Raw genomic sequence first — 12656 nt, forward strand, 5'->3', positions numbered from 1 at the left:
GTCGGCGTTGCTGCCCATCCAAATGGAGCCAACGCACTTCAGATTCCCACTTCAGTGCTGTATGAACCATTATGATCTCGGTCCAGTCATTTACGAAGCATAGATGGCTGAAGGTAGGGCAGTGGAAAATGGCCCGTTTGGGCATTATCTCTCTCTGAAAGTGACTGAACGCAGCAGTAGAGGATAACTGGTGCTTTCATCCTCAAATATTACGGCGTAACGAGAGTTGTGTACAAACAGAGGCGTCTTGTCTTCAACAACTGTAGCCTTGCGTGAAGCGGAAAAACTGACAACAGCGTGGAAACAAGTTCTTAACCACCCACTGATCTCGAGGCTGCCTTCTGCTTATGCATACCTTTCTTTGATGTTCTGCGTCATAACTTTTATTTCTCGAAAATGTCAGGGATCAGCTGTGAAAATTATACGGGAAGAGAGAACTTAAAAGCCAGACATTTCAAAGCTTTTCCGAGAAATGCCACAGATGCCGTACTATGGTATTTGAGCATTTACACGCTAAAAGCATTAGTATCTGAGAGCTATTTCAACCTATCAGCATTTAGCATGTTTAAAAAAAATGTCATGAAATTAGAAAAATAACAGAGATAAATTGGGGTAAACTGACAGGAAGACACCAACCTTCTTCTCTAGTTGTGTGATCTGTTCCTTGTAGAAAGCCTCCAGCGCCTTCAGCTCCGCTTCTTTCTTATCCAGCTGTTTCCCCTGCAATGAAGTAAATGAAGAGTTTCGTGTCATTAAATTGATCATCTTTCTCACACAATTCTAGAGCAGTTGCAATAAATGAAAATAAATAAACAAATAATTAAATAAACAATTTAGTACAAAAAACCTATGAAAAGTAAAAGTAATGTGCTTTATACTTCCAGCAAATAAAAACTGCTAAAAATAAAAAATAATTTTTATTCAGTGGGTGGTCATTCAATTGTTCTTGAATATTGACCAATTCCAAAAATTAAGAGGCTTATTGCAAATTTGTTTTGTAAAGAAAAAAAAAATCTAAAAAAAATTAATTAATTTAGTGAACAAAAATGTTAACATTTTAATATTTCTAGCAAAATAAATAAATACACGTACATAAAAAGTAAAAAAAAAAAAATCTTAAAAATATAAAACTACTAACTACTTGCCTGACTGAACCAGCAAGAAAAAAATAAATAAATAAATACCGTTAGAGCCCAAAAACTAATGATAAACTTCCTTAAAAATAAATGTGTGGCAAAACAGAAAATGACACACTGCCCAGACTCGAGCCCTGTGATCTAGTTGGTGATATTAAATTCAAAAACATTTTTATACCATAAGGCTTATAAGCTTAGGACATAGAAAGTCCAACTGTCATTTTTTGGAATTTCACTATTTGTTGGCATTTCCAAAAGATTCGTCAAGGTTTTCCGATTTTTGGGCAGCGAATTAGCAAATGCTTTCGGCAGCATATGTCCCTACTGGTCCAAAACTGTTGACCATACTCGAGAGAGGCCGGACGCAGGACGTTGCACAGCGCAGCTTCGCTCAAACAGCATGGACCAAAAGCTCTTAAAACCGATCTGCCGACTCTGCCAGAGACTTTAGGAAAAGGACAGCTGGTCTAAGATTTTCAGCCCTCGAATAAAGCATTGAGGAGGATTTACAACACGGAGTGATTCCAAAAATAAACAAAGAAAGTGAGAACGCAAGATAACGACGTACACAAGTTTGTAGGTGATTTCGTCCATGCATGTGACGCTCAAACAGGTGTGCAATAACTGAATGCGATCGGCTCGTTTGGCACCAATTCTGCATGCACAAAGCAGGGGGGGATTGACTGTCTGAGATGATATGGACTATCTGTTAGCATGCAAACATCTGTGCCATTGAAAAGCAATAGCAGCGATTACTTAACACAGCATTGAGGGATATACAAGCACAAGCAAACATACAAAAATGAGTTCAAAGCTGCAAAAAGACCAAGTATTCAAACAATATTCAACAAGGGAACGCAGAAAGCGGCATGCTCGCACACATGCACGCAATCCCCCCCTGTAATTAGCTTCCTTCATTCCGCAACTATGTACGAGGCACAGATACATTAAGCCCAGCGGGGTACAGCATTCACACAGTCGTGCTTTCTCACATAGACACACGTGCACGAACGCTGTGGTGGAGAGACGCCCCGTGGCGCTGACCGAGAGAGAGGCGCATGTACTGTAGCAGCCAGACAACAGTGCACAACAAAGCACAACCCCAAATTACGGGCATACATAATCACCCCCTTCCCTCTGCCTCCTGTCTCGAGCGAGCAGTAAATCACCTCCATCAGCACGAGCATCATATGCAATTTTCTAGCTGGGTAGCTCCGAAACCGCCACGGCGGCCGACACGGTTTGCATGCTCACAATCGGGGCTTAATGCATGAAAACCAAAACACCATGTTTAAACGAGGAGGAAACAAGACGCGGAGAGATAGGAAGGAAGAACGAGTGAATGAGAGAAATGTAACAATGACTGTGGAATAGGCCATGCTTACCCAGGCATCCAGTTCGGAGGCAGGCTTGAGAAAAAGAGAATGAGAGAGAAGGAAGAAAGAAGGAAAACATCATTTAACACTTAGCTACAGGAAAAATTAGGCTGGAAATGGTTCCTCAACATATTAAGACATGTCTGAAACAAATTTACATCCATATTTGAATTGTTAGGTTTAAAGACGACATGAAAACACATCTGTGGGGCATTTCAATTTCACATTTTCGCAAAAACACGAGCTAATTTAGGGAAAACTACATTTTCAATGGGAAATACTATGGTGCAGGACTATTGCACCATATTGAGACTTGATGGGAGAGCAACGTGCTTGCCTATGAAAGAAATTACATGAAAATACACTGCTAAAAATAAACTTTTTTTGGTGGGGCCAGTCAAAATGTTGGCAGGCAAATTTTGCATTATTATTGCTTAGAACTAAGGTCAGGGGTCTAAAACTAATGATGCACCAAAATGTTTTTGTTTTTTTTACAGAAATACCAAAATTAAAATTTTAATTCAGCTGATAACTACTTAAACATCAACGTTTCAGTTAATAATTTTAGCCCTTCAAAACTGTTTCAGCCAAAACCGAAAACTCATTTCCGGCTAAAACCGAGAATTAATTTTGCCCAAATACTACTTTTATGAGTGATGAATTTCATCTGGTTACATCACCAAAAAAGAAAAGACATTTTCAGGCAATGAAAACACTTTTAGAACAACACGCACTGATGAATCATGCTCAATATGCCCAAGGACATTAATTAAGAAAGTAAATGGGGTCAGTTTTGATTTAATGTTGACTTTAAGCAATGTTTTTTTTTTTGTAGAAAATTTAGTTAAAATAGGACAGAATATTCTCTGACAACTTCAACAAACTGTCTACATCTTACATCTACTTCTCGTGCTTGACCAGTTAAATATCAAACATGAAAAGGAGACTGTAAAAGGCTAAGCACAAATCTCCAAGGGATCCGAAATTGCAACTGTAAATTGGGTGCTAACAAATGTATTATGTGGTATGGAATTCACTCCTCATTATAGGAGCAGCAGCAGGGCGTTTCACACGTATTTAATGAACATGGAGGAGAGGGTAATCTGGTCTGCTTGCTGCAGCCAAGTGCTCAACACTGCCAGGGCTCGCATGGATCTACAGCGATAAGCAAAAGGAAAGGCTGAGTTAAAACCAAGAGCTGAGCATCAGAGGAGACCTACAAATAAGGTTCATTTTGCACATGTTGTTAACAGAAATCAGCTCAAAATTAATTAATCATTCATTTTCTGTTCTTTGTTGCATTCATGAAAATCTGCGTTGATAACTAAAATTAAGACTTAAGTTTCCTTAACTGAAATAAAGCTAAAATAAAAACAAATATTAAAATTAGACCGACTTAATTTAAGTTAAAGTTGAAGTACTACAATTGCAAAAACTAAAGCTGAAATAAATATAAATTAAAGCTAAACAGAAATATAATTTATTAAAAAAAAATTTTTTAAAAAGACAAAAGCAAAAAACTGAAATTTAAAATAAAAACTGACAATATATTTACAAAAACAATAAACATATTGGTAAATACTATATAAATAATATTAAAATTATCACTGATGAGAATTAATTGCACATTAATTGAGGCAATCACATCATCATCTATATGCAAACTAATCTAAGGTTGATGTTTTTAAGGTCAAGGTGACTTGCTGTTTGCATACCATTTTATGCAGATGTCTAAAATGCGCATTTACTGATTTCATAATACAGGATAACAGTGATATGATAAAATACACTCATGTTTAATAAATAATTTAATGTATTCATAACAATAAACACTTTTTCTGTCAATTTATATAGTTTGTCAGCCTACCTGTTGGCTATTAATATAAATTGGAACATTAATATAGATTTCAACTGATTTGTGGTCACAGGGGTGAATATATTGGCTATTTTGAAATATGAAATACAAAGGTAGCTTGAAATAAGCTACTTTTAAATGCTGCTCAACCAGGAAGAGTTTAATGCCGGAGATTGACATTTTATTTTTATTTTTATTAAATAAAATCATTTATAGGTAGCTATTTATAAAATGCCATTTGCAAAGCTACAAAGGTTGTTACCATGAAGCCAACAGACTGCAGACAGCCTAAAATAGCCTCTCGAGGAACTTAAAGTGACTCTATGACAACTCTTAGCTGAAAAATCAAGAGTTTGCTCCCTGCTGGTCTGATGACGGCAAACTCATCACTCTGTCTCAAAGAACTCTCAGAGCCTGTTGAGAGCCACACACACACACACATACACACAGAGCTCCTGACTACACACACGCCTTGTCATTTCTTTATTTATCCTCTTTAAATTCTCTGTGGTGACAAAGCCAATCTGATGGGCGTGCTGCACTCATGTAACGCTCTGTTTGGGATCTGGAGCAGGCTGATAATACTCAGGCAAGCATGAATTACACTGATAAGTCTAGAAATGAGCCCTGCTCGGAGTTGGTTTACCGTAAACAATGGTGCATGCGTGTGCGTTAGGCTGTAACTCAGCATCCAGGCCAGGATAGATGCAAAGTGACAGGGCGTACGCTCAAGAAGAAGTGAGGAGACTGCAGGAATGATGAACTGAAGGCTGCTGAACACATTACCTCAGCTATAATGTGTTATCACGGTTCTCCATCACACCTAAAGTTTCAGCATGTAGTTCGAACGGAGTTGCTCTACAGCTCAAATAACATAACAAAAAAAACATATTTGAGTAAATCATAATAATATTGCTTACAAAATTAATCTGTGGAACACAAAGGTTGATGTTTGGAAAAATATCTGGGTTTTTTGACCCCAATGACTTTGTGCGTTTCAGAGAAGAAAAATACATATATAAGCTTTTTGAAAGCAGTTGTTTGAAAGCAACTTAAACCAAAAATAAATAAATAAACATCAACATATATTTGATTGTTTGAGTGTTATTTTAGTATCACTGAGATACTATTATGGCTTTTATTAATATTTTTAATTAAGTTTGTTCATTTTAATTTTAAAATTGTAGTAATTTTGTTGCGTTTTCAGTCGGCGCCAGTAACCTCGTGGGCAGCGTGCCGACATATAGCACCGCTGTGCTTCAGGCGTCCCGAGTTTGAGTCCCAGCTTGCGGGCCTTTCCCAATCCCATCCACCCTCTCTCTCCCACTTCGCTTCCCGTCTAAATATCTTAATCTTAAATATCTTTTCACAACAAAGGAAAAAATGTCAAATGTAAAATTTTTATTAGTGTATTAAATGTCTACATTGTTTTTTATTAATTTTTATTTTAGTTATTCTAGTACATCAAGTTACGCTAAATGGAAAAGAGAAATACTGCCTTGGCAACTAGTTGAAGTATGTATAATAGTTCAACAGTAGTAGATTTAATTTAATATTTCATTTTATTTAGGTTAAAGTTTATTTTATTTCAAGTATCAAACATGTTTTTGTTTTTTTATGGTTTTAGTTAACTATAATAACCCTGGTTAAAAATATTTTTTGTTTGTTTCTTTAAAGAGCCAGGATTTACACAGTCTAGAAAAACCTGGATATATGAGGTAGTCTAATCTGAGAAGTGGGATTTCTAAAGCTGGAAAAGTCATGTAAATGAATAAAAACTTCTAACTTCATTGGCATTTTTACAATGAATTTACATTTTTAGTCATGCCAACCTTTGGGTAGAAAACTATTTTCAATCCTTATTCTCAATCCTTATGCAGTAAAAATCTGGAGAAGTCGTGAGGTCTTTGATTATTCCTGTGAACATTCAGGGCCTGTGGAGTCAGACTTGCACAGACCGATCGTTTTGTGTCTATAGACCTCAATGTATCATCACGATCCACAGGGTTTCATTTGGTTTTGTCTGTGTATGTTTTTTTGACTGAGTCCCATTGACTGACATTATATGACTGACAGACTGCAACGGTTTGAGTTAAAAATCTTTGTTTGTGTTCTACTGAAGAAACAAAGTCACCTACATCTTGGATGCCCTGGAGGTAAGAAGATAAACATCAAATTTTCATTTTTGGGTGAACTATTCCTTTAAAGTTTCAGTACGTGTTTCCAGAACGAAAATGAGATTTAGTTGTTAAAATGTTTCAGTCCGTCACCACGTTAGAAAACATAATTAAAGCAGCTCGTTTCTATTCATTACTACCTCTGGTAATGATAATCCGCAATTAAATGCTCTCCCCGTATGAAACGTCCAGATAATGGTCTTACCAGACGGCTATTGATTAACCTGTGTCATATGAAAAACTGATTCAGGTTCATTTAATTTAATTTAATTTCAAGGCAATGTGACTGAAACTCGCCATGAGTAACAGTTGTCGCATATTCTCAGATTCGTCTCTTGCACAAACACACACACACACGCTGCATCTGTTGTGTCCTGCGGTGTGCGTTTATACTCCGTCATCCCCTCTAGGTTGGATGTGCTGTGTTACCATCTGATATCTGGGCACAGCTCCCCTCCCGCTTTCCTCATCTATTTACTCGTCTGCGTTTATTTAACACGTAGCTCCCGGCTACGCAATAAATTAGCACTTAATATTCAAACTGACTACCCAGAGTGCACGCCGCTGTGGTCGTCTGGGGAGAAGAAGGAAGGGCTACTTGCTTCTCTCGTGCCGTTGCCATGAATAATTTCTCTGCCGGCGTTTCGCCTCTTATCTGAGCCCGATCCGACCACCGTGTCAGAGAGAGCCGATGTCATTTTCGAGCAGGGTCCCGAACGTGATATTGATGACATGAGGGAAAAGAGATTAGAGCAACAAGACAAATCTAGAGGAACTATTTGACAGAGGGTCGGGATTCGTTCGGCACCAGAGGGAGAGACACAGGAATCAGCCCGGAACGGTCAAGTGCTCATGAGGTATAAAAATTTAATATGCTCATCTTCCTTTATTGAATGGCGGGTAAAGCGTACAGCTAGCACTCATAATTCCAACTGCCTTCAGGGGTCACCTGCCCATAAATGATACTGTTCTCCATCATCTAATCACAGATGTACTTTTTTGTTCTAAAAATGCTCAAGAAACACTGTTGCCTAGCAAGTTAACACATGTAGGTTTAGTCCCAGTTCTATCTCCTCTCTCTCCCAAAATAATTTCCTGCCCCATTTCAAATTTTGAGGTCAATAAAAATAACAAAAAAGTTGAACTTCTCTTAAAATTCTCAAAAGAACCTGTAAAACCTTGAGATGTGGGCTAGTGGTTATCACATGTGGTGCAATTTTGGTGCTCATATGGGAAATGAAGGTTTAAATCCAGTTACAATCTTATTTCCTCTCTCTGCTCAAATAATTTCCTGACCTGTCTCCTTTCTAATCTTAGTCAATAAAAGTGAAAGAAAGTCCAAAAATAAACTTTATCTTTCAAACTACAAGGCAGCCTGGGAAAAAAGGTTGTAGCCTAGTGGCACACGTTTCAGACTTGTTGAGCCTTGGTGCTCAAACAGGAAACACAGGTTTGAATGCAGACAAACTTAGATGACTTTTGCCAGTCTTTAATTTCACGGTTCATAAAGATGGCAAATTAAGTAAAAAACAAAAATAACAGACAAACTCCCATTTCTAAAGGTCAACTAAAGCGGCAATATGTCCAAAAAAAGAAACTCAACTTTGTTCATATAGAAAACGAAGGTTCAAATATATTCTCAATCCCATTTCCTCTACTCAAATAATTCCAGCCCTATTTCCTTTCTAAATTTGCAGTCAATAAAAGTGACAAACTTTCTCTTCCAAACTAATTTTCTAGAACTCCACCTGGCAGCCTGGTTGCAGCCTAGTCAGTGGTAAGCACGTTTCGGACATGTTAAGCCTTGATGCTCATACAGGAAACACAGGTTTGAATGCAGCAAAAGTTATTTGGCTCTTGCCAAATAACTTCCTGTCTCCTCTTTAATTTCACTGTGAAATTAAAGTATGGAAAATTAGTCCAGATAGACAAACTCCTATTTCAAATTCTGAGGTCAATAAAAGTGACAAAAAAGTACAAAAAGAAAGAAAAAAAAAATTATCTTAAAATGTTCAAAATAACCTTAAGAAAGTCAGACATGGCTAGTGGTGTAAACATGTTTTGGTGCTCATATACGAAATTAAAGTTCAAATCCAATCCATTCAAATTTTCTCTTCCACACAAATTTTCTATTTCTTCTTCAGGCCATCTAGAAGGAAAAAAAACATTTCATACATGTTGAGCTTTGGTGCTCATACAGGTTTGTATGCAGCTAAAATTATTTGTATATTGCCAGATAACTTCTAGCCTCTTCCTCTTGTCAATAAAGTCCAAAAACAGATAGTAAAATGCTCAATATTCATGCCTAGGAAACACGACTGTATTGAGCCTTGTTTTGTTCCATTTGTTTCAACAAATAACTTTGTGGTCAATTAAAAGTCACAAAAAGTTAAAAAAATAAGTTCAAAATAACAAATTGTTCATACTTTTGTCATAAACACTGGCATTTTGAGGTTGACATGGAAACAAGAAAATCATTCTCCACTGACACAAAGACGCTTACCAGAAAAACCTGTGACACACTCAAAAACAGCCCTTCCGACAGAGTGATAAGTAAACACTTACAAATACAGAGACAACACAAGACCTAATCCTGCACCTAATTCCCTCTTATCCCAGACTCCTGCTCCAACAGCGGCGCTAGAACGGAAGAAACGGTGCAAGGAGCACGGGATAAAATCTATCCACTCCACCTGCCTGCCGCGGGCCCCGCTGGCAATTACCTGAGCTCTGGTCTGGCTTGAGCTCAGAGAGCGCGGGAGTCTTAATGGCTTTGCATGCAGGAAGATGTCAGGCCTGAGATTACAATTACTGATAGGACTCTGCTACCAGACCGACTCTCTTCTCTCTCTCCCGCCGCACCGGATTACTCACACTGAGCTTCTCTGATAAACTGCACGGTGAGGGGAGATGAAAGTAGGTAAATAAATAAACGAAGAAATGAATTGTTCACAAGGTGCGGCGTGTGCTTATTGTTATCTTCTGTTGGAGGTTGAGGGGGAAATGTTGATGTCTGTGATGAGTTGTGTCACGAGGCTGGAGTTTCACAGCTATGATGAAGCGATAAAGCTTTCGTTTACAATGGAAATCACAACTCATGTAAATGCACACACACATGAATACATAAAGAACTGTATGTAACTGAAATTTATGAACTTTTCTGAATGAATTTAAATTGCTGATATTTGGTGCGAGAAACTGTGCTACAATTTTTTTTAGGATACTCTGATGATCGGAAAGTTAAAATGAACTGCATTTATTTGAAATGACAACTTTTCGAACATTATAAATGCCTTTACTGGCACTTTTAATCAATGTAACGCATCCTTGTTGAATAAAAGTATCAACTTTATTTTTTTTATTAAACCTTTCAATGGTAGAGTATCAAGGTTTCCACAAAAATATGCAAGTATAACATAATATTGATAATAATAAATGTTTCTTAAGCACCAAATCAGCATATTCAAATGATTTCTGAAAGATCACGTGACACTAAAGGCTGGAGTAATGGTGCTGAAAATTCAGCTGTGTCGTCACAGGAATGAACTAGATTTTTAAAAATGTTCAAATAGAAAACTTGTATTGGAAATTGTAAATATATATATTTTTTATACAGCAGACCAGATCAGAAATGAAGAAAATAAATGGCAAAAACTGATCCTATAAATCTAGCGCAGCTACTCATGTTAACAGAGTCTCAGGCAAACCAAATGAATCAACACCTGACAGCTGTAAGTGTGTCTTGCTTCAATTTACTCTCATGAGCTAAAACCACACCGTTTTCTCACTTCAAGATAGATAGTGGTAACAAAAACATTGACTACTATTCCAAATTTAAATACTGTAATAAATGTACCAGAAACATTTTACATTACCAATTAGCACTGAAGACCTCTTGGGCGTTGTAGTGAGATTTGGCAGACATTAAAACACTGACATTTTGTTAAAGACTTTTTCCGCCATCTAGTGTCTAACAACTGAATTTACACTATTTTATTATATGCACTGAATTATCTTCAAAGAAAAGAAACCAACATTTAAAGATACCAAAGGAATACTAGTGTAACACCAAAATACTCATGAGGAGAATGTATAAATTATGGTAATCTAGTGTAAAAGTGATTATAGTGAACAACAGGAAGTGAGCACCCAGAGCCTCCATTCACACACGAGTGAGAAGCTTTGTGCAATGATGTCACACCATCACAGGTACACTCAAAAAGCAGATTTAAAAAACATCATTCATCGGACGCAAAATCAGATACGAGAGGTTGGAAAAGGATCAGAGTCCTTATCACAGAGAGATAAGCCAGGCATAGAAGCACTCCGATTATTTTAGCATCTCTCATGCATAAGTAACAACTGAGCTAGAGGAGCAGGCGGGCAGCTCGGCGGCGAGCGTGAAGCGGTGTTAATGAGACGAGCTTTTTAATGGAACTGTGGAAAGAGAGTGCCAAATGCAAATGCAACTTATCACCTCTCCCCGCCAACAGGCCAGGGAATGGCATTAATGCGTTTAAGAGCAAAAAAAATTACCCACAGTTCGCCCCTCTCTCTCCATTTATCCCCCAACTCTCTACGTTATTTTTTATTAATCTTGTGAAGGCTTGTCATGTACAGTGAGAGCTCATGGAGGGCATCCGCACAGGCCCTGGCAGATGGATGGAGGAAGTAAGGCAGGAGATGAACAGACCGTGAATGGTGCATTTCACAGAAAGAGTGTTCCTGTAGTCTGAGTGCGAGCGCAGGGGCGGAGGTGACACATTACTGCATTTTAATACATTTGTACTGTCCTCTTTCTGGAAGACAATTTCTTAGAGAACAGCAATTCTTGATGTGAAGCAGTTATCAAATATTGAATGCAAAAACAGCTACGAAAGCACTACAAGTGGGAGCTTTACAGGGCTATTTCACGTAGTGAAACAAACGTGTTATGAAAGGCAAAACTACAAAAATATTCACACTGACTAAAAAAAATTTTTAAGGTATCACAAATGCAAAGATTGTCACACTGAGAGGGAAACAAAAAAGCTAAACAAACGTAAAGGTGTTCACACTTAAAAAATAAAAAATAAATGGTGAATGAAAGAACAAAATGTATCAAAAAATGGAAAACATTCACACTAAGAGCAAATAATCTGTTAAATGGAAAAGCAATTTATACAATTTGTTCAGTTCATTCATTCAATACGCAAATGTATTCTCACAGAGAACAAAACAAATCAGTGTAATGAAAAGATAAAATGATAATGCAAATGCAAAGCTATCCCCTGAAAGTGAAACAATAAAAAATAAACTAAGACCCTACAAATCACAAAGGTGTTCACAGAGTGAAACAAAACAGAGCAAAAACAAAAAAGCAAAACAAACAAAATGTGTCACAAATGCAAAGCTATTCAAACCGAATAAACGCTGAACTGAATCTAAACAAAAATTAGAATTAAAAAAAAAAAAATCCATGGACAAATTATCATCCTCAGTGTGAATGATTCCTTAGGAATGCCGTTGCGCTAAAATTTTTGTTTGAATAGGCTTTATCTTACCTAAATTTAAAGCGATTCCATCAAGAGCAAAACAAATCTGTCGAATTGAACAAAAACTAAATTAGGAGAAAAAAAAAAAAACTTTTCGCTGTTGGTTAATGGTGACATGCATGTTAACAAACATTTCAATTATTTTTAGTAAGTGGTTCATTTTGATTGCTTTTAACTCACAGACCCCCTACAGTTCACTTCAAGTTCAAAGCCACAGGGAAACCCTGCCATAGTGAATAGGTTCACAGTAATACATTTTTCAATTTTGAAGTAAATGTTTTGCTCTGTGTAAAACAGGGCTCATCTTCAATTGTTCCTAACCTGGGACTATAACACTGTGACTTCATAAATAAACCACTGCAAATCTAAACACTATATGATAAGCAGGAAGAACAGATGCAACTCCACCAATATCACACCTGAAAACCCTATTCAAACGCCTGGTGATTAATCATATACTACAACACAGCAACAGATAACACTGACACTCAATTCAACTTCACTTTGAAACAGACGCCAAATCAGTTTTCAAATAAAAATACCAAATCACGGTGTATTCATGCTGTCATCATGTACTG

The 12656-nt window shown here is 37.1% G+C and overlaps 1 protein-coding gene across 2 annotated transcripts in view; it reads right to left on the minus strand.

Moving 5' to 3' along the window:
* The window catches only part of chchd6a (coiled-coil-helix-coiled-coil-helix domain containing 6a), a 75335-nt gene that overhangs the window by 53868 nt on the left and 8811 nt on the right, over positions 1 to 12656 (minus strand). The window contains exons 6-7 of one of the 2 annotated variants that reach the window (XM_058764337.1): positions 2522 to 2545; positions 637 to 720 (exon numbers count right to left, since the gene is read on the minus strand). In XM_058764337.1, coding sequence (XP_058620320.1) covers positions 637 to 720; positions 2522 to 2545 — 108 coding nt within the window. The remainder of the gene's footprint in view (positions 1 to 636; positions 721 to 2521; positions 2546 to 12656) is intronic. The other variant, XM_058764338.1, reaches the window with a different exon arrangement.

This window comes from Onychostoma macrolepis, chromosome 23, assembly GCF_012432095.1.
Source record: "Onychostoma macrolepis isolate SWU-2019 chromosome 23, ASM1243209v1, whole genome shotgun sequence".
Lineage (NCBI taxonomy): Eukaryota > Metazoa > Chordata > Actinopteri > Cypriniformes > Cyprinidae > Onychostoma > Onychostoma macrolepis.